The 23,996-nt window shown below is 42.4% G+C and overlaps 1 protein-coding gene across 1 annotated transcript in view; it reads right to left on the reverse strand.

The window, feature by feature from the left end:
- Positions 1–23,996, reverse strand: part of LOC145401061 (ankyrin repeat domain-containing protein 13D) — a gene marked incomplete at its 5' end in the record, with an annotated part of 398,667 nt that overhangs the window by 40,737 nt on the left and 333,934 nt on the right. Inside the window, 2 exons of the mRNA XM_080273433.1 lie at positions 5,831–5,981; positions 12,830–12,951. Of these exons, the coding sequence (XP_080129559.1) occupies positions 5,831–5,981; positions 12,830–12,951 (273 nt within the window). The remainder of the gene's footprint in view (positions 1–5,830; positions 5,982–12,829; positions 12,952–23,996) is intronic.

The raw sequence follows: 23,996 nt of genomic DNA on the forward strand, positions 1-23,996 counted from the left end.
ATTCCCCCTATGCTTTCTTGTAGTGGCAATAAGATCGGACAGTCCTGTTGCCATTCATACTATTATTAGTTCCATGCCTCCTTCTGGCTTTGGAGGGGGCAGATTATACCTGAGGTTTCCTTTATCCTATGATTTATATTTCAAATTAAATCAAAGAGCCTTAGTTTGAGATCTTCCTCATTCATGTGACTGTAGGAATTCAGGTTTCGTTCATCCGTTTTTGAAGTCTCCAACATGTTTGCATGCATCGGCCTTGGTGACCTAATGGTGGCTCTCCATGCTGTTCGATTTCTGGCATCTTCCCTATTCAGTCCCTTATCCCTGAGGTCACACTCAATGACCTCATCCCAGGTCTTTTTCAGTCTACCTCTTGCAACCTTACCCTTACCATTAACACTTCTCACTTCCTGCACCCAATTATCATCCCGCATCCTCTTCACATGCCCAAACCATCTCAATCAACCTCTCCTCATCACAACACCCATACACTCCAGTCCCATCCTACCCTGCAACTCTTACATAAAAAATCTAGCCCCCCTAGGCCTCACACTCAGGGATGCACTGCACACGTGTCACGAATTAATTCGCGACACTTTATTAGTAGCATATAAGGGAACGTCTGAATTTCAATGAAATGTGTAAACTTTCGCTCAGACCATTAACTGCCTCGCTTTTGCATTCAGATCGTAATGAGTTTCATAATCCTTGTCATTGTTTCATAAGTGACTGTCTTTCTGTATAGACAGTGCGTTTCACTGAGCGAAAAATTTTGTGCAGTTGTCGTTTTCACATTGCTCCTTGTCCGTTGAGCCTCCCACTGTTTAGATGAATCAGTCGGTGTTTAGTAGCTACAGGAGTAGGGTTGCTGTGCCAGAGCTGAGAGAGGAGGTCTCCTATCGCCTACAGTCTCTACCAGTTCAACAATTTCCCGTATCTACCCGCCTAGTTTGGTGATCAGTTGCAGTGAGCTGAGCAACAAGCAGTGCCTGCCCCTGGCAGAGACACCCAGTCTTGTGTAGCTTCAGCTCCATTCCCTTCACTGACCAGTATTTCCGTTCATTTTCCTAGCCTTAAGCCTGATTAGCTTTTGAATGAGTGAGTGAGTGTATTTCCTTTGATATTTGAATTCACTAGTCCCCCTGCGACAGTGAATTCCCCGCTTGAATTCATTTTTGAGATTCATGTAACATAAATTTATTTCTTTGTAATTAATAAATTTATAGTTCTTTTCCTTGAGCTTAATGTAATGTAGAATTGTGTTTCATTTCTCCACATTAAGCTTACTTTAGGTTGCTGCTCCTACTTTGCACAAACTCCTTACATTATTCACGACTGGTATTTAAGCCAGTTCCTCCATATTAAAACTTAAATCCGTTGTGCCAGCAAGGACCTGTCCATTATTAGTATTAGTTACTGATTGTCAGAGGGTAAGAATACTTTCTCAGAGGCTAACGGTACTAATGATACAGCATTCATGAGTAGATAGTCTCTGCAGTGTACTGTTGAGAAAGTTTATAAAATTCTCATCTTTAGAGAACTGGCGAAGTAAGCCAGGATAAAGTAGAACTCACTATTTGATTTTCACAAGTCAATTCCTTGTCTTTACTTTCACGTAATATTTGCATTTATTCCTGAATTTACATTCCCCCGTGACAACATCCACCTAATCACTGTCATTTCTGTGTGTCTGAGCCTGCAAATATTCTCTTCCTTTACTGCCAGAGTCTCACCAGACATGGGGTCTGCTTCTGGGTTTCTATTACTATTAATTTCAATTACTCTATTAATATTACTATTATAATTGCTTTAGTGGTCATCTATTACTATAACTATTACCAATACTTGGCCATCTATTAGTATTACTATTACTATTAATACATTATTTATGATAACAGTATTAATTAAACTGAAAATGGTTTTTATTTTTATTACTGCTGGGGGGCTGCTCCACAGAATGCACAAGTATGTCTAGATGACCTGATGGCCTGTTGATCACTCTCCATTCTGCAGTTTCCTGTGGTGTACCTGCAGCTTGGAAAGCAGCCAACAGGTAACCAAGGTGAGAAGGCTGTTTTTATTGATTATGGTAAATGGTATTAAAGAAGTATCTGTAATGGGAAAGTAATATACAATTATCTATTACTCTGCCTTCTATTACTATTACAATTACTCTTACAGCCAGGAACTTGTGATCTATTACTATTATTATTACATATTACTATTATCCCATGTCTGTACTTTACAACATTACACCCCTAACACATGCTGTATACAAAGATCCCTTAGCACGGCTGGATTAAGCATGTGGGAGGCCCGGGGCCCGCTTGGAAGGGAGGCCCCCTTTCCAACTCCCCCAATGGCATACACCACGGACTGGTAACCTAAATCCTAATATATAAATAGGACACTTTTAGTTAGGAAATACTGAACGGGGACTATTCATCCAATGCTGTAATATGTAATGCATAAACACGAAACGAAATGAACACAAGTTGCTCTGGTGGGAGGCCCCCTCTTGGTGGGTGGCCCAGGGCCCGGGCCCCTTGGGCCCCCCCTTTAATCCGGCAGTGTCCCTTAGCATGGAGGGAGAGCCCTCTCAATGTCAGGAGAGGCAACAGCTCCCTGAACTTCTTTCAACCACTCCTCACTCTAGCCACAGTGCTAGCTTCAGCCCCACCTCCAGCACAGAACATATCTCCCAAATAACAAAATTCCACACACTCAAAAGGCTCATCAGCAAGTTATTCCTTTCAAGCCTCACAATCTCCACCTGCTCTCCCCAACACACTGCACACATGAAATCAGCATTTTCTAGCAGTCCACCTCTAATACCACTACATCTCTTACGCAGCAAGATAGAATTACTTCCCATGTCCTTGAGGCATATCACACATGGCCACTCTCCCTTACCTTTGACAGTACCGCCACCAGACCTAGATACCATCACTTTTGTTTTATCTGCATTTACTCTAAACCCACTGACTCTCATTGATGTAAATAGGCAGCCGAACGTTTTGTCACTGTGACTCCTGTTGATGTTTATGAACGCACCAGATTGCAAGGTCCGTCATTTGCACATATTTCAAATTTTGCACGTGATTTTTGGTACATGTACACGGGACACCTTCTTCTACCCGATGCCAGGCAGGGAAAATGCCTTACCCCGCATGACCTCCCTTCTGCCCTGCACGCCACTGTCTTGGCAACTCACCTGTTACCTGTGACCTGGCCAGTACAGACATGTCACATGACGGTATGAAATTCAAGGCCAGAGTGATTCCCCAATCGATGACAATGTGGAGGACAAAGTTTACGTGGCGTTAGAGGAAGAAAGAGTCAGAAATGATGATCAGGGAATGTCGCCAAAAAAGGTGCGGTATGTTGATGTGTTTGGTGAGTGAAACAATCCTTATATCGCCCACATTACTATGTGAAAACCAATATACTCTTGTACTACATATAAATTCGTACCAAATAAATAAGTAAATAAATATAATGAGTGGCTTGGAATAGTTACCCCTCCCACAGAACACGTTTTCTCTGGAACCAGGCCCCATGGAAAACGCAGCCAGGTGAGGGTATTGTTACCTGTATCGGAATTTTTAAGCTCAAGTGAGCGATTTCTCTATGAATTTTCGATGTTTCTCATACAAGGCGGAGGGTTTAGAGAAAAAAAAAAAAAATGAAAATCTACCAGGATTGGGGGAAGTCATTGGTTAAAAATCTGCCGGGATGGAGCGGGTTAAGTCCTTGTGCCCCATACCATCTCTCCACTTCCTAAATATTTCCTCCACCTCCCTTTCATTCTATGCAATCAACACCAAATCTTCAACATACATCTCCCACAAGGGTCCATTTCTGAAGTCACGTGAGAGGGCTTCAAGTTCAGTACCATGATAAATAACAAGAGGCTCAAAACTGGCCCCTGGTGCACACCAACATTCATGGAAAGCTCATCACTCAACTCTCCATCCACTGGGTGCAAGCACCCACATATATAGCCATAACCACCCTAACCAGCCACTCCTCGATCCCAAGCTTTCTCACTGCCCACTTCACCACCTCTCTAGGAACTCTGTCAAAGGCCTTCTCCAAATCAACAAAAACAAATTACAGTTCCCTTTTTTTTCCTAAATATTTTTCCCAAAGCTGTCGAATAATGAATATGGCATCAGTGGTCCCTTTGTCTGGCATAAACTCAAACTGCACCTCATCAATATTCACTCTCTCTCTAATCATACCTTCTAAAACTCTCTCCATTGCCTTCATTATCTGGTCTAAATGCTTTATGCCTCTACAGTTTCCTCTTTCCAGGGCATCACCCTTCCCCTTGTACACATTTACAATTACACCCTTCAGCCAATCATCTGGGACAACACATGTATAATTGTATTTATCAGGTCAGCGACTAACCTCACTCCTATATCTCCTGAGGCTTTCAAACATTTCAGTAGTCAACCCAGATCCACATGCTGCCTTCCCCACCTGCATCCTGCCAATTGCCTCGCTCACAGTAGCAGTATCAATCAATGGCCAAGGGCCAAACACTGGTTCTGCTGGCTCAAAACTTTCCCTGTCCCAGTCAAACTCCTCATTCAACACCTGGCTGTAATGCTCTCTTCATATGTCTTTAATATCCTCACTGTTCACCACTATCTTTCCTTCAGTAATTTTTTACACACTGCTCACCTATGATATCCCTATGCTCCCTCTTCATCTGATTTGCAACCTTCAGTATCATACTCTTCCCTTTCACACGATTTAGGTTATCAAGTAAAAGTCTCTGTGACTCAGACTTTGTCCTATAAACCTCTTTTCTAGCCCTATGCTTGGCAACCAAGTATTCTTCTTTGTTACCACCCTTCTTCCATTCCCAAAAAAGCCAACTTTTCCTCCTTTATTGCAGCTTTTACACCCTCAACCCACCACCAAGTTACTTTATGTCTTGGGGGGCCTCTTGTCCATCTACATATTGAATCAGTAACTCTCAAGAGGTTAGTCTTGAGGGCTCTGTACTGTTCATCAACACTTCCGTCCCTGCTTGGCCACCACTCTCCTCATCTTGCTATAGAAGGAATCTCTTACTGCTCGATTTTACAGCTTCCATATTTTTCTCCTAAGTGTAGAGATCCTCTTTTTCTTCACCTACTCTAGCACCATGTCACATATCAAGAACATGTATTGCTGCACACACTCCTCACTCCCTATAACTTTACCATCCCTCACTAACCTCATATCAGCTCGTGACCAGGAAATTGTCTATCTGGCTGCTGTTTTCCCCAGACTTGTAAGTAATGAGCCTACTCTCTCTCTTCCTAAAATGTGTGTTGCATACAATCATGTTCATTGCCTCTCCAAACTCAAATATCCTTCCCCCTTCCTCATTTCTTGTACCATATGCACATCCCCCACACACTCCTTTTATCCTTGAGCTGCTTTACCTATATATCATTTAAGTCCCCACGCAAAACAGTTTCATCATCCACCACACCACTTACTACACGTACTAAGTCATCCCAAAATCAATCCTTCTCTACCTAATCCATGCCTGCCTGTGGAGCATTCGCCAATATAAATGCAACCATTTTACACACTTAATATTACTACAGGTATTACAATGGAGACAATGGTGGTGACAAATACTGTAATAATCAATATCCTGGAGTACACAGAAAAGTGAGTGGGACATAAAACAGTTAATAGTTCCAGATAAAAAATTATATTAGGTTTTAAACTTAAATTCAAGTATGAGGTTGATACTTGAAATATCAGATGATTACAGTATCTAAAAAAAAAGGGGGGGGTTATAAACCGTAACTAGCCTACTTACCTATTTTGACCGGAAATCCATTTGGCAGTTGCATCTGAATAAAATGCTTAAGCTTTGCAAAGTGTGATGAACTGATTGCCATGAGATCCACAATTGGCATCACCTGCTCCTGTAGCCTCAGTGGATACTCCTCTGCCAGCCAAAGATGAGCCTGAACAATCATAAAGTAAAATTCTTGGACATTTATACTAATAAAACAGACACTAAGTATTATTTTCATTTTGATACCTCAGTCCCTAATGAGTACTGTGTAATTCTATTCTGCATTCAAATTTATACTGTTCTACAAAATCATCTGTACTAAAAGATTTTTTTTTTTTCTTTACCTCTACACAGTAGCTACTCTCTCTTTGGAGGCACCCTGAGGAAGTGGCTTTAAGCCATCTTATGACACCACCCAGTTATCTTAAATGGTGACTGGAGTCAACCCAGGCACAGAGAACTGAAGAGAGGGTGCATTACAAATGGGGAAGTGAAGGAGCATTGTGGTGTGGATGTGGATGTTAGAAAGCATTGGGAGAAATACACTGAAGTGATCTGGCCATGTGGAAAGGATGGGGAGTGAGAGACTAATGTGGAGAGTGTATGTGAGTGAGGTGGGGGGGGGGAGACCAAGGATGAGATGGAGGGATATTGTGAAGAGGTATGTGAGAGAGAGGGGTGTGAGCCAGGAAGGGGTCAGTGAAATGGTAAGGGACAGAGTGACATGGAGGCGATTTTTGACCCACCATTACGGGATTAAGCCATCTGGCTAAAGAAAGATAGATAGATACGGCAGACATAATACGTAAAGTTCCAAACACCATTGGTATACCGAAGTTGTACTGTTCTTTGTAATAAATGCCAGGAAAGGATGCTAAAGTGGCAGAGTACATAGTGACAATAAGGATGAGCACACCAATAACCCACAGGTTCATGTATGACAATGCAAGACGAAATTATATATAAATATACTGTACATACTGTGTGTGTGTGTGTGTGTGTGTATATATATATACACAGTATAATGTACATGCATATCTACACTGTATATACAGGGAGGTCCCAAAGATACGAGCTGTTAGGTTCCATTTGGCATAGTCGTATAATGAATTCTCCTATAACGAAACAAGTAACTAATGGTAAAATATTGGTTGGGTTCATGGACCCCATCAAAGGTAAGTCTTCAAGCTAAAATATACGATACCAAACGCAACAAACATACCTACATTACTGAATTGTAAAGAAAGCAAACTGACAGAGCAAATAACATGACTACATATTAATTAAACATATAAAACATGCATAACACTCATCTATAGGTGGTAAGGTTGTGTTCGTGGTGGGAAGCTGGCCTAGCATTCACCAGCTGAGCAGCACTGCCAGATTCCCAAACCCATATTATCGTACCAAGCATGTTAAAATTATCGCTTTTTTATCAAAATTATCGCACTCATAAACAAAGGCATTTCTACCTACAGTAAATCCTCGTTTTTCACGACCTGGATGTTCCGCCAAAACCTCACGAACCATGAAACGTCGAATTGTGAAGTTAAGAATCAATGGGAAAAATAGAGGACCATTCCAGTGGGACATGTACCTACCCTATCAGAAAGTACTATAACACCAAAGAGGTCCTACCCAAATTTAAATGAAGAGTGTTTGCTACTGCTAAAACAGCATAATACAATAAACAGGTGCATGAAATGACATTAAAACTGTTATAAAGAGCTGCAACACCAAAAATCCTTACCAGAAATAAAGCGAAGACTAGCTTGAGTGGGAAGTGAAGGTGTGTTGAGAGTGGATGGGCTAGTTCCCGAATTCACTAACCATGGAAAAGCTGCCACTTTTCACCAGATTATTTAATTTTTGACATCAAAGCAGGTCAACTAAACTCCGGTCATTTTATGTGCCCTCTTTGTCACTAAAAGGATGGGACAAATTATAACAACATTATTTTACTCACTGCTACAAGGAAGAGAGGTTGTATTATACACTCAATCCTCGTAAATCGCGGCAATTTGGGTCTGGACCACTGCCGTGATTTATGGATGCCATGATTTATGAACAAAAACTCTTATGTGAAATATTAATTTGGGTCTGGACTTTGGCCAACTCGCCCCCACAGCACCCTACCTACACCTATCTAGGCACCATCAAACACAACCATACAAATTTAGGAATATTCAGTGAATGTGTTAAGGGATCTCACCTTAATCCTATGACGAAATTGCTTAAGCGATTGGAGTGGGGTGGTGTTGGGAAGAACTTAGAACCTCTCAGCACTTGTTCTTCTCAAACTCTTTCACCAGCTTTGAAAACTTCTCTCCCCTCTCAACACGACAAATGAGCTCCAAACGTTGACTGTACGACAACTGCGGCAGCTTCTTGACGTCGTACTGCTTAGAGAGCTTCATTGGGGGGTCGGGAGGGGCCATGGCAGGTAGGAGGCAGGGGGAAGTTGCACAAAAAAGGCAGGTAACTCTCATACTCCACGACGACGGTCAGTAGTGTGCGGACTGGCGGGACAAGAACAACAACAACATGGCGGCATTAGTATTCACTTATGCCACCAAGGATGCACGGTGATTGGTTGTTGGGTCGCAGTTTTTAGTTTGAATGCCACGGTTTACAGTTCTCCTCAGAAAAGGCCCACCTGGGTGCCTAGATCTGCGATTTTCGTGACTTAACAGTGATTTACGGTTGCCGGCAGTCTGACAGCCACCTAGCCGTGATTTACAAATCCGTGATTTATGAACACGCGATTTATGAGGATTGAGAGTAGTCAAATAGAATAAAAAATTGGTGGGCTGAGTCTACCATCTCTGTATTGGCACGGTTATCATTCTTTCCTTCCTTAGATATCGATAAGCTTTATTTTACATCCATTTCAGGTATCTGTCCATCAAAACAAAAATAAATAGTATTACAAGAAACATGTAACAATTCTTTGTTAAGAAATAGTAGCACGACACGACTGAAGATCGTACATTACGATCACAAACAATAACAAACTCACATGTGTCTACTGCCCAGCTGGACCTGCTGAGTATTCACGACACAACTGAAGATCATACGTTATGATCATAAACAATAACAGACTCACATGTGTCTACTGCCCCGCTGGGCTTGCTGTATATAGAGCATGGAAAACTGTTGCATAGAAAAATGGACAGTGCCTAGACTAAGCATCGGTACGCATCATCTGCTGAGCGTCAGCTGCTGGCTGGGAGCATCGAATTGTGGGGAAATTCGCAAATTGTGAGACAACTTGGAAACTTTTTTCCTGTGCGAAAAACGAGGTGTCGAAGTAAATTGCGTCCAAATAAGAGGACTTACTGTATCTATATACGTAGGCTGCTTCCCCCAAGGAAAGGGAAGTAGCTGAGACAGGATGACACACTCCCAATTTACTTAAAAGGCATTTCTTCTCATAAATCAGTAATTACTGTGGAATTCATATATTTATATGTGACTTGAGTTATTTAAGAGGAGCCTGTGGAGTCATGTGGAGAGACAGGCTGATGAATGAGGATATAAAGGAGCGTTGTGGTGTGGATGTGGATGTGATAGGAAGCATTATGAGGAACACACTGAGGTGGTTTGGCCATGTGGAGAGGATGGAGGGTGCAAGACTGACCAAGAGAGTGTATGTGAGTGAGGTGGAGGGGGGAAGAGGGAGGGGGAGGCCGAGGATGAGATGGAGGGATGGGGTGGAGAGGTATATGAGAGAGAGGGGTGTGAGTTGGGAGCAGGGCAGTGAAATGGCGGGGAACAGGGCGACTTGGAGGCGATTTGTTTGTGGCCACCCCAAACGGGATTGAGGCGTCTGGCAATAGATAGTTAGATTAATTAACATTATTGAATTTGCTTAACTGTTAAGTACAGTGCCTACCAGATTATCATACTGGTTATCATAAGAGTTACTAAATTCTCCTGTTGTACAAGTCTTACAGTAGACTTGTTAATTTTGCAATCCCCGATTAATTTTTCTGACTATGAAATTATGAAAGTTATCGCATTATTGCATGCAGGCTGTCGCACATAACAAAGTGTGCCAAAATATCGCATTTTGCGATAATTATTGGACGTCTGGCAATGCAGCACCTGAGCAGTACTGCTATTTCTCTCTGAGGTTGAGAGAAAATGGCGATGAGTGCATTTGCTGGGATGACTGAGTTAGAATCCCCACACCTCACCCCAGACTGAATGTCGTATCACTGGATTTTCAAGATTGTACAATGAAAATAGTCCCTAATTTACAAAGGTCGTATCATCAGTTTCTTGTATATCGAGTGGTCGTATAATGGGACCTACCTGTATACAGGTATACCTCGATATACGATACCCCTGGATGCGATACCCCGGCTTAGTGATGAAGGTAGAAATACCACCATATCGTGCCAAACGATGGCCAAACCCCAGTTTAATGATTTTTTTTTTTTTTTACTGATTTTTATGATATTTTAGACTAAACTTGTGTGTGTAGCTTGATTTATAAACTGTTTTCAAACTAAGATTAATGTGTTCCAGTCATAGGTGGTGTGAACATTGTCATTTTGAGGTACGGTTTACTAAGTTTGATTTTTCCAGACAAAAATTTGACAATCTTCAGATATTATTTGTTGGTTTTAGTGAGTTATTTACAGATGTTAGGCTTTAGTTAGCTTCCTTTACAGCTGTTAGGCCATTCAGATTGGCTTTAAAATTGTTTTTGGACTCATGTAGGTGGATTTAGAACTTGGTTGGGGGGGAAACCCAGGCTCAAAAAAGCATCCCTATACAATACTATACTTTACATGAGGCGCTGAGTTCACTACCGGGCTAAGCGCCAAAATGGCCGCCAAGCACCTATATGCACCAACAAGTAGCTAAACCATCCCTCTATATGTTGGAAGTAAAAAAGTGCTAAGAAACAACCTACAAAGGGGTCAAAATCCTGGGGTTTTATCCGCCCCTGTGTGGAGTACAACTCTCATTTGTGGGGAGGCTCCCCACATACAGCTCTTCTCAATAGGGTGGAGTCAAAGGCTTTTCATCTCATTAACTCTCCTCCTCTTACTGACTCCCTTCAACCTCTGTCTCTTCACTGCACTGTTGCATCTTTATCTCTTTTCTATCGCTACTTTAATGGTCACTGCTCCTCTGAACTGTTTGCTTGCATTCCTCCACCTCTACAACAGGCGCTAGCACCCGTCTGGCAGCAAACTCTCATCCCTTTTCTGTCCAACTCTCTAATGCAAGAGTTAACCATTACTCCCAGTCTTTCATTTATGCAACAGGTCAGCTCTGGAACTGTCTCCCTCTGTCTGTATTTCCTGCTGCCTATGATCTCCAGTCTTTCAAACACAGTGTGTCCAGGCATCTCAAAATGATCGGATCTTGAATTTGGCTCTCTATTGTATTTTGTTACTGCGGGCTCATGGCCTTTGGTTCCTTCTTCCTCAAAAAAAAAAAAAAAAAAAATTGGAAACACAACTCCCGGTGATCAGGTGACTTTGGACATTCGGTAGGGAGGTGGACGGCCTCTGTCACCAAACATGTACATCTGTGTTAGACCCGCGGTGGCAGCTGAGAAAGACTTATGCTGGTGGCCGTGCGACTTTGGATATTCGGTGGGGATGCATATGGATCTTTGACACCACTTGTAGGATAAGGTCAGTACAGTATTACTCGGGTGCTGGAAGTTCATAGGGAGTGGTCGGACCAGTGCGTGACTATGACCATTCATTAAAGGGGCAGACGGACGTTTTAGTTCAGGTTGTGGGTTACGGCCTATTTCCTGCTCATGGCTAGAGCCCAGTAGCAATGATACCAAATGTCTGAACATGTCAGCTGGCTGGCTGAAGTTCTTGGGGACTTTTACGTCTGGAAAATAGCAAGTAAATTCAGATAATGGCATAACAGAGCCAAGGTCCAGTATCGGAATAATTAACATGTCTGGATAAATCAGGGATTCCTGTATCATTACCAAAGAAATGTGCCAGAAACAAGAAACACTGCACCCTCCCTTTAGTTCTTTGAGTCTGGCATAGTTTTTCCCATCACCAGTTACAATGTCTGGGTGGTGACATAAGTGGCTCAAAGCTCCTTCCTAAGGATGTCTGCAGAAAGGGAGCATACAGCAAGAAATGAGTTTTGGGACCATACAAAAACTGTTTTTTTTTTTTAATATACGTATATGAATTCATTACTGATTACTGTAAATTTCATTAAAAGTAAATAAGTAAAGGAGTGTGGTCCCACCTGTATATCACTGCTACTAACTTTTAATATACTAATCTAACCTAATCGAAATATGATGCCATGTTTCCTCTAACGGAATCCCTATACTGGTGTTGGCCATGGTACAGTTGATGTTTCCTATGGACTGGTAGCTAAACCAAGTATCAAAACCAGCTAATTTACTTTCCATCAGTTGCTGGAAGCTGTTGGGAAAAAATTATTCTGAGATGTATACTAAGATTTGAACAATGTGAGAGTTCATCCCTACGTGTCAAGTGGGGTTGGTGGAGGATTAGTGCCCCTCCCTGTAAAACAATTAACTCTAAGCCATTGGCCACCCCGTCTGGGATACATGGCGTCTGGCAATGGATGGATGGAGAGTCTCAGCTTGGACTCTGAATCAGCATACAGTCACTCAAATGAAGGCTCACCGAGTGACTTTACTTTTGGCTGAATGTTCTCTATCTAAGAATGAAGAATGTGTGGCCAACTACCAAGCTTGCAGCCACATTTAAATCTTACAGCAGTATCCAAGCTTTGATGGTAGCCATCCCCACTCCAGTACAATAAAGTCTTGTAGTTTATTAATGCTATTTCAAGACTATATTCCTTAGCATAGGAAAGCCCCTGGTGATAAAAGGGTTAACCCTCCATTTTCAAAAATATATCCTAAGCTCACTAAAATTTTCTGGAGAAAGCACAATTAAATTAAAAATATATCCTCTGGCTGATGAGATTATGACACACTCGTACATGTGCATAAAGAAGAAAAACGAGAAAAGATCAGCATACCTTAAAGCTCTGTACTTTCTTGGTGATCTCCTTGGGTCGGCCTATGTCCCTGCCTTTCAAATCAACATCAGGGTCAAAGTACTCTTCAGCCGTTATATTGCTGGGGTTATTCATGCTACCAGCTGCATTCTAAAGCAAATGAAAACAAGAAAAAAGTTACTTAGGATGAAACTCTTATACATACTATTTTTGAATGGGAATAAATCCAGTTGTGCTGCATTATACTGATAATCAACTACATAATAGCACATTCTATCTGCCTGCCTATCTATAGCCAGATACCTTTATCCCAGATGGCTCAAACTGCCTCCATGTCACCCTATCCTCTGCCATCAAGCTATTCTTCTTTCAGCTCACACCATCCTCAATCATTGTCCTTCTCTAGCCCCTCTCCACCTCATCCTCAGTTTCCCCCTCCCCCTTCCGCTTCCTCCCTTACAGCTCACTTACATACACCTTCCTAGTCAACCTCCCATTCTCATCTCTGTCCACATGGCTAAACCATCTCAGGGTACTTCCAACACTTCCAGCATCCACATTATCACTATAATGCTCTCAACCTTCCTAATTCATTGTCTGCCTGTCCCCAAATATAGTAATCTCTCATTTATCCGGACATAATAGAGCCAAGAGCATGTCCGGATAGGGACAACATCCGGATAATGAACACTATTCCCCTACCAAACCCAGACCCTACCTATACCCACCTTCAACCTATACCTAACTTATTTGTACAGTACCTATGCTTAATTTGGCAGAGTTTTCTGGTCATTAAGGCATATTTACACATCAAAACACCCACAGGAATATCCAAAATATAGGTAGGCCCTTAATTCACGCGAGGGTTACGTTCCCAGACCCTTCGCATATGTGGTAAATTCGAGTATACATTCTGCCCTTGTGTGCACATAATTACACATGTCTACTAAGTATATTACATCTGAATAATACTGTTTATGCATTACATACACCTTATAAACTAGCATAAAGTATGAAAAACAACAAAAATGTAAGAAATTTAACACTGAAACCTGACAAGCACAAGCATTGGTGGAGACACTTCAGCAGTCTAGTGCACAAACCCTCACTGCCTCCCATATGCTACATTCTGCCTTCTTTATTGTCCGAACAGTTGACTCATTCACCCCAAACATACGGTTCCTAGCCAGTTCACAGGCGTAGGTGGAGACACTTTAGCACAGTCTGGTGCACTAGCCCTCACTGACTCCCGTATGCTACGTTCTGTCTTCTTTATTGTAAGAACAGTTGACTCACCCCAAACACACGGTTCAGAGACAATTCACCATGAAGTCAATTCACCATCAACACATGGACGATTCCCTGTCATTCTATAATTATACTTATTATTGATTAATTAATACTTTAATAACTAATTTTCAGGGAGATTTTATAACTCATATAAGTAAAAAACTAGTGTACTGTACTTGCTAAATAAACTGGTATGTAAATAAATGACGGGGAATCGTCCTGACGGGGAATTGTCGCCGACATTCCTCCCTTAAGTTTGTCCAACACTTTAACTTTCTCTGTCAGCAACATCACTTTACGAGTCCGTTTTGGTGTGTTACCACATGCATCACGAGCACTATGCTTAGGCCCCAGGTTCGCAGACAAGGCAAGCAATCACTGAAAGGCAGAAAAATAAGCCACAAATAACAATTCGCGAGTCATACATGGTTCGACCGTCTGATTCAAACTGACTGTGTGGACCGACCTCTCACACACACACACACATACATATATGTATGCACACGGGCAGCAGGTAGGCATTTTTATATTTTATTTATCTCTCTTGTATATTAAAATTATTTATTTGAATACCATAATTTTATGTTTTAATTATTGTACGAAAAATTCGTGGATAACCGAAATCGCGTGAAAAAAGTTCACGTGAATTAAGGGCTTACCTGTAATGCTAAACACCAAGAAAACCACTTTCCATTAGAAAATCATAGATAGAATGGGATTTTCTGGTAAATTGTGATTTTTTCAATATTTTTTCCCCTCTCTCGTGACCTGCAGCCTACACACAGATGTTACGCACAATTGCTACTAAATACCTTCTTATGCTACACACAGATGCTGCCTATGCTAGTCACAACCCATAATGATACACACAGCATTCAGAACCCACAATAATAATAATAATAATAATAATAATAATAAGTAAAACAGTAAAAACCTCTCCTCCAAATGTGGGGGTTATGCACTTTTTTGCCAAATTATGCCTGACACAGGTAGCCATACAGCACAACGAAACTTGTGTCACGTGTGATGGTTGGCTATTCACAGTCTGAGTCCCCTTTCATTGGCACTATGGGAGGCACTGGGGTGATGGTGGGGCTGAGGATCATCAGAGATGGTGTGGGTGAGGGTGTTACAGCTGGTGTCCCTTGGAAAGAAGCTGAGGGGAGAGACACATCAGATTCTGTGGAGGGGAGGCTGCTAGTGGGTGACAAGGAATTATTGGGAGTCCAACTGTCCTTCCTTTCCTTGGTTGGATGTGACGGTGGTGGTTTAACCCCTTAACCGCGGGGCGTCACTTTTGTGACGCCTGGGAGCAAGGGATCATACCGCGGGGCGTCGCTTTTGTGATTCTGTGTTATTTTGAATTCACCTGGGCTTCCAAGTGGGGGCTTGTATCATCTATCAGTACTGCCAATGTCCAACACTAGTCAGCACTCCTAATCTCATCTGTACTCCCATCCATTGTTGACAATTTAGCCATTTCTCCCCGTTCTTGACTCCCCTCCCTACTCCCCCTCCATTACCCTATCCTCTCGCCTGCCCGGCCGTGCTACGCTAAGTAAATCTTCCCTGGAATTTTTCACTGATTTCATCCATTGAAATAAGCCCTATGTCCTATTCTTATACCAAATAATATATACAAGAAAGAAATAAGGTAAGTGAGAGTGCCATACACCTGGAATTGGCTAATTATCACCTGACAACACCTCACGTGCACTCGTTCGCTAATTTTCGCTGTTTTTTTCCCCTTGAAATATGCCGTATTATCTATTTTCGTAATAAATATACATGTAAGGAGGGAAGGGAGAAGCCTAAGTGATATTTACATTCACCTGGAACTACCTAATTTATAATGTATTGTCTAGATTTCCTGCCAATCATTTCAGTGCTAGACATAGCTGTTTTAAGAGCTAACATTGGTAGCTCTGAATATACCCTAAGTAGGCCTCTAATCTATTTTCGTAATAAATATACATGTAAAGAGGGAAGGGAGAAGCCTAAGTGATATTTACATTCACCTGGAACTACCTAATTTATAATGTATTGTCTAGATTTCCTGCCAATCATTTCAATGCTAGACATAGCTGTTTCAAGAGCTAACATTGATAGCTCTGAATAACCCCTAAATAGGCCTCCACCCTGGCCCTCCGTTATCAGTTTACTCCCATCTTCTGAAGTGAGAGTACGTATGTTTCTTCTTGCTGACTTCAAGGACTTTTTTCACCCCCATGCACAGGGCCCTGTGACCTTTACCCCCTACTAAACCTCGTGTGGAAAGAGGTAAAGGGCTGACAATTGGTAAAAGAGTGACTACGATCTTTCTATTGAGTAAAACAGTGCAAGTGGAATTGTAAATAATGTGTAAATAATGTGTAAACAGCAAGTGAAAGTAATGAACGTAAATATACGTGAACAATGGAAAATAGTTTTATAAGTTACTTCAAGTGACAGTGCATAACACAGTGTAAATAAAATAGAAATGTAAATAACGTAAATAAAATAGAGAACGTAAATAGAAATGTAAATGAGTAGTATTATAAGAATACGAGTATATACCCTAGGAGTAATGAAAGTGAAAGTTTCACTCTAGCATGTCTGAATGCTATGAGTTATGCGAGTGAAGATGAAAGTGACATTCACTCTCAATGCTAGTAAACAGGACGAGAAAGTGAATGCTACGTATTTTACTGAAAGAAATTGAATCCCTACAGTGACAATAAACTAATACTACTGAAGGAAACTTATGGATAAAGACTGTAGATATATATAAGTGTTATATAGTAATAGAAATATAAAGTGTGAGGGGTTTTATGAATAAATGACAGAGTACCAAGAGCGAACTAGTGCCAGTGCGACGATCAGACGCGCTCGTAATTTCCATTGCTTTCACAGTGTTTTTTTTTTTAGTATGGATCCCAAACTACTTGAAAATTGTAGAATAGTGTTTATATCTGGCTGTGGTAATCATATTACGGGTTGTCGGGAAGTGTAAAGTGGAGACTTCGTTACCCTACTTCAGAGGTCTCCACAAGTCCTACGGTAACCGACGAAGGCTCAACAATCATTCCAGGAGAAAGCTGAAGGTATGTGCCATAAGCATATGTAATTTTATTATTCTAGGACTAATAACTGATTTTTGGCAAATATTTTTTTTGAGTCTGTCGGAGCCCAAATAACCCCGCGGGACACGCAAGTCATTGGTAAACAAGCCCGCGGTGTAGGGGTTAAAGAATTCATGGATCTTGGTCTGCCATGGCTCATACAGATCCCTTTGAATCTTTATTTTTGTTCGCATCTCCCTCAGGTGGGGGTAGAAGCTCTGCAGATCCTCGTAGTTGGAGTCAAGGATGTAGTCAAGCAGAACTTCTACACAATCTGAGGCATGGGAGGCTCTTTTATTTGGATCTGCGAACTCTGTCATGTCTTCCTCGGGTGGAGGCTCCTCTGCTGTCACCTCGGCCACGATCTCATCCTCAGTCTGGGTGTGGAAGCCAAGGTCACCAGCATTGAGATCCAGCCACTCCTCCAGACCCACCTCAGCCTTTCCTGCTCGGTGGGAGACTTGCCTGCATTCCTCTGCCGTGAACCCTTCAAAGGTGGCAAACTCAACCTCCACCAGCTGAGCCACGTTCCTCTGCCCAAACATGGCATTCCACCCATGCATGATGGTCCTGTTGGCTATGACGTCCCATGCTTTCCAAATGTTAATGACTGTATCAGGCATGTTGTATTTCTTCCATGCCTCCACACTCCTCCTTCCCCTTGTATCCTTCTCTCCTGCCTCCGGCTCCATCTCCACCACCAGGATATCATCCAGCATTAACCTCCTGTAATGCCTCTTGAAAGTGTTTATGATACCCTGGTAGTGCTGGCAGGAAGCAACATGGTATGACTCTGCAGGTCATGCATCACCAGAATCTCCTCTGAGGGGTGAGCTGGGGCCTTATCAAGAAAGAGGAGAGCCTTCATCTGCCCCAGTCGCACATTATGCTCCCTCATCTTGTAGTTCTTTGCTGACTAAACAAACTTTGTGAAGAACCAAGATCTGGTTATGGTGCCAGTAAACCAGGCCTTGGTGTTGCTGTCATACTTGACAGGCAGATTGTCCATAATTGGCCACATCGCATGTGGTCTCTTTGCGGTCCCCACCACCATAGGCCGCAATTATGGACAATCTGCCCGTCAAGTATGACAGCAACACCAAGGCCTGGTTTACTGGCACCATAACCAGATCTTGGTTCTTCATAAAGTTTGTTTAGTCAGCAAAGAACTACAAGATGAGAGAGCATAATGTGCGACTGGGGCAGGTGAAGGCTCTCCTCTTTCTTGATAAGGCCCCAGCTCACCCCTCAGAGGAGATTCTGGTGATGCATGACCTGCAGAGTCATACCATGTTCTGTGGGTTGTGTCTGTGTTCACACACAGCAACACAGATACTCAAGACTTGCTTTGCTTGTGGCCTGGGACACTGGACTGGCTTCTTGATGCACATGTGCTGTTTGGCAGTGCCTTCCAAAACATCCCAGTCTTGCCAGCATCATAAATCTGCCAGTCCTGAAGGTCTGTTTCACTTTTTATTGCCTTTATTTTGTCGACAAACGGCAGCATGCTCAATACATCAGCACTGCACCGCTCACCCACTATCTTTTTATGCACGATATTGAGTCGCTTTGAAAAGTTTGAGATCCAACCATCACTTGCATGGAAATCTTTTATTTCTAGTTTTTCTGCAAACCTTCAAGCAGCATTCCTTATCTCAGGTCCACGCACTGGCATACCCTGGGCTCTCTGCTGCTGGTAATGCTTAAACACAGCCTCCTCAAGTTTTTCTTATTTAGGCTTATTTAGAGACCGCTTTTCCAAAGATGAAGATTTCTTCAAAGAACCAGCACTCGCATCTGGCACCATTTTCAATTTCTTAATTTCTTTCTTATGCTTTCGGATTTCATACACCTGAGTTTTCCTGACCCTATATTCAGTCACGAGCAACCCCATAGGTGTACCACGTTCTATTTTCTCGATTATTTCCAATTTCTGGCCCAGAGAAAGCCTCACCCTTTCTTTATTCTCCTGCACTTTAGGCATGGCAAATGACTGCTTTGGTTATTTTCAAAAGCAAATGCACAAAAAAGTTTAATGACATGGTAGTCATGCACACTCGATGAGATGACGCGAATGGTATGGCGGTTGCTGGTAGACTGAGGCTGGGTGAGCAGCCTGGGACAAAGCAGCTTGTTTCTGTTAGTGACACCCCACGCCTCGTGACTGACCAGAAAAGGTCCGGTAAATTGCAAGTATCTAATGGAAAAAATAGTTCCGCTTGGGACAAAGCTGCTTGTTTCTGTTAGGGACACCCCACGCCTCGTGATTGACCTGACAGTATATATATATATATATATATATATATATATGTAGGTCACCACTCGCATAACGCTAGAATATTGTTCTCTGAAGCTCTCACTTTATGAAAATTCCACGTTACAGGGTTATATGTTTACAAGTTAAGGGTTTCATGGTACCCAAGCCAGCCTTAAGTTCACCTTTTGGGGCAATTTTCAGTTTTTTTTTCCAGGACATTTACCTACCTAATAAAGTCTTCATTTCATACAAACACCAGAGGATTCCCCACCTTGAATGAAATAGGTTGTGGGTTTGCTGCAGGAAGGTGGAGTGGAGTTCCTTGGCCAAAAACAAGAGCAAAGATCACACAGAACATATGTGTAGCCAGAACAAGAGGAGAGAGTAGGCTCAACCAGGGCAGGAATGCTCAGTGGACTGAGGCGATACCCCACGCAGACACATGACATCCATATGTCATTGGCTGATGCACCCCGCGCTATGACTATCACTGACCGTGTTATGTCTGTTCCAACCATGTTATGACCTTATTTTTCAGCATTATGTTTGAATCATGATCTGGGGCCTGTGGCAGTTTTCAAAAAAATTTCCAGCTTCCTCCATCCGTGTTATGTCTATCATTTTCGCACTGTGACACTTATTTAGCCTCAAATTATGCCTTCCACATAATGTGACTTTCACGCACTAGGATCACGCATTGTGCGAGAGGTGACTATATATATATATATACAGTATATTAAATATACAGGGTGTAACGCGACGTCTGACAAAAACGTACACCAGTGATCTATCATGTAATTTTGAGTATATTTTGTTCTATAAACATATGCTCTCTGCGAGTCCAGTTCAGTACCCAGCATTCGGCTGTTTAAGTGTAAAAGCTTCATGGCTTGCATGTACCATTAGGTGAGAGCTTCGCAGGGCGACGGGAGACAAGTATTATAAGCTTATACTGTACTGTATATGAAAATCCCATATCCTATCAGTACACACAAGTTTTAAGAAGAAACTTTACATAGCCTATTGATTCTTTAACATCAAGTCATGCATTTCTGCAATTCTTTTGCACAAATCGACTGTAATTTTGGATTAAATTCAAATTTTATGGCTTGCAAGGGAGTAGGGAGGGAGGGAGGAGAGGCTGGTGTGTTGTTGCCAGTTATGTAATATTTGGTTTGTAGAATATTGTTACTAGCATTACCATAACACCCACAGCTCATTTAAGTGAAAACACGTTATTGTAAAGGGAGATTAGCCTCACTATAAGTTAGGAAGAAAATTATTTATAACAATTTTTCTGCTGCAAGTAAACTTGGCGCCATTGGGTATCTCCACCTGTATTCCTCTCTGCAGCACTGGCATTACCATCGCAGAATCCATAAAAAAATAGACGATATCAGCATATTCTTCATTGCTATTTGTATATGGTATGCTGTTTCACGAACAAGTGAGAAGCTGAACACAGTGAACAACTGAACGTGGAGAACAGTATTTGAAGTGTGTGCCTCCCCACCAAATGTACCCGTTCAAATGACAGTGGACACAGGGTTGCCAAGTCCATGTATTTATATACAGATAGATAGATAGATAGATAGATATACCAGTACATATATATATATATATATATATATATATATATATATATATATACAGTATATATATATATATATATATATATGTATATATGTATATACTGTGGTCCCTCGCATTTAACTAGTTTCAAGTCAGCGATTTTCATGTTTGGCGACAGATTAGGAAGGGTACCAATCCCAGACATTTAGCAATTTTCTTACACATTCAGCGATGTGGGGCGTGATATGCCTTGACCGTCCGCCACCAGACGGCCATTACTATCATTGTTTTGAGCATCTGGCGACCTTGGGTGCTTTTTTATCTCTCACAGTGCTAAGCATCTGGCGTTTTTCGCTGGTGAGTAATGTATAACCATACACTACTGTATCTGTATAATGTACTGCTAATACACTTGTGTTTCATTTTCAGCACTTAAAGTAGGAAATCAAGGGTCAAATGAGAGACTTGGAGGATGGGCACAGACTAAACTGATATTTTTCCCATATCAAATACACTTCACACATACCAATCTCATATTTAGCGATGGTTTTGCCAGACTAATTAAATCGCTAAACATAAGGGACCACTGCATATATATATATATATATACAGTGCTAGTCAGAAGTATTGAGCACCTATGGCAGGGAACGCAATACTTCTATTGCCAGACACCTCAATCCCGTTTGGGGTGGCCACAAACAAATCGCCTCCAAGTCACCCTGTCCCCCGCCATTTCACTGCCCTGCTCCCAACTCACACCCCCCTCTCTCATATACCTCTCCACCCCATCCCTCCAGCTCACCCTCGGCCTCCGTTTTTGGTACTAAAAATTGAGCCAGATGTTTGGGGCGATAACATGATGTCACGGGAGCTTGAGGCCTTACTGCGTGCTGGTTGGTTCCCGCCTCAGTTGCCTACGGGCTGCATGAGAGAGAGGAACTCCGTCGCGTCTCCCTTTCGTATTGCGCCATTTTTTACTGAGTGTCCCGCAGTGTTTTCGCAGTTTTGGCTTTCGCCACTTTGTTATGGCACCTAACCGTGAACTATCGAGTGAAATCATATCCCAGATCATTGCTCTAAAGGAGGCAGGCCACCAAACAAATGAAATTAGTGAATTGGTTGGTGTGGCTATCGACAGTGCGTAGATGGTGCGCCCGTTTTCGAGTGGAAAACAGTGGTGACGTTCCCACAAAGAAACCGTGGTCTGGTAGGCCCAGGAAAATTTCCCCGAGGTTTGTTAATGTTTTAAAACGTGCAGAGGAGTCTAATCCTCGTGTGAGTGCAAGGAAAATAAAGGAGAGCAACCCGGAAGTGTTTGGTGAGGTTTCTGTGCGCACAGTGTCTCGAAGAGTCCATGAACTTGGTTACACAAGTCACAGGCCTGTGAGAAAGCCTTTGCTTACACGTTACCAGCAACTTCGTAGGCTTGCCTTTGCTAACAAATACCTTAACTAGGTTGAGGAGCAATGGTTGTCAGTGTTGTGGTCTGATGAGGCAACATTTAGTGTTACCTGTAATCGAGGAGCACGGGTGTACCGGCACAAAGGTAGTGACCCGCTTGACCCCCGTTACGTGGAAAGCACAGTTGAACACCCTGATTCACTCATGGTATGGGCTTGTTTCTCTGGTAAAGGTTTGGGGAAGCTTGTTGTGCTTCCCAAGAACTGCATATTGAATCGGGACATTTATCTGGAGCTTCTTTGTGATCATTTACCTGAGTCCTTCGAGCTCACAGGTGCGAGAGTGTTTCAGTAGGACTGTGCACCAGCTCATAAGGCCAAATTGGTCACCAATTGGCTTCGTGACTGCGAGGTATCATTCATGAAAGACTGGCCAGGCAATAGCCCAGACCTCAACCCGATAGAAAACCTCTGGTACCTCGTAAAGAAGAATTTCAAAGGGAAGGACGTGAGCTCTCTGCCTAAGCTGGAAGCAGCCATTCGCAACTCTCCTGGGACAAAATACCCTCCAGCACCTCAAGAACCTCGCCCTTTCACTTCCAAGACGTCTCAGGTCCGTGAAGAAGCGTAACGGATACCCTACGAAGCACTAAAGGTAAATAAAATGCATTATACCAGCACTGTAGATATATATATACTGTATATATATATATATATATATATATATATATATACAGTACCCTCGCGTCCAGCACGCGTTAGTCCAGCACGATTCGAGTCCAGCACGGTGAGCAATTAATTAGTATTATTTAATACGATTTAATTACTGCAGCACGAGTGTGTCAGAATAACACGCACAGAGCTCCGAGAAGTGGGCCAAATCCGCAGAGTTCACTCTAGCACGATCACCCCCGGTCCAACACGGCCATACTGGACATTCCCATGATGATGATAGCCAATGAAAAACTTGTGATCAAGTAGCCTTCCCCGCCCGCTATCGTGACGTGATCGTGATGCCGCCCAATTAAAAATGCTTCTAGTGTCACGTGATGTTTTGTTTACATTTCTCCCGCCACAGAGCCACTCAGCCGCATAATTGCATTGGAAGGTGCTTTTTTCTTGCTGCATTTTCTGCCCTTGTTACTGCATTTTACCCTGCTTACAATGCCTAGGAAGCCTTCTGAGAACCCCAAGAAGCGTCGGCACCTCCCTCAGGCCACCAAACTAGAAAGCATCGAGAGGAAGAAGAAAAGGGAGAGGAAAGTTGACACTGCCAAGGCCTACGACATGAATGAAGCCAACGTGATCATAATAAAAAACTTAAGACAAGATCCTGGCAGCCGAAGGCTATCACACGGCACTTCATACCAGGTTTGCCGAGGATACGATGGTAAATCGGAATGGTAACGTGGTAAAATTGCCGACGATACCACGGGCATTTGGAATTCATCTGGATGGATTCCTGCTGAGGATACGATGGGGAAAACAGTGTGACCAAAACCCAGACGACTCGACAGAGAATGTATCATACTATAGCATTGAATATTTAGCCTGACACTGAATACATA

The sequence above is a fragment of the Coenobita brevimanus genome, chromosome 54, assembly GCF_032717465.1.
Source record: "Coenobita brevimanus isolate Jiangsu-jjx chromosome 54, ASM3271746v2, whole genome shotgun sequence".
In the NCBI taxonomy this organism is placed as follows: domain Eukaryota; kingdom Metazoa; phylum Arthropoda; class Malacostraca; order Decapoda; family Coenobitidae; genus Coenobita; species Coenobita brevimanus.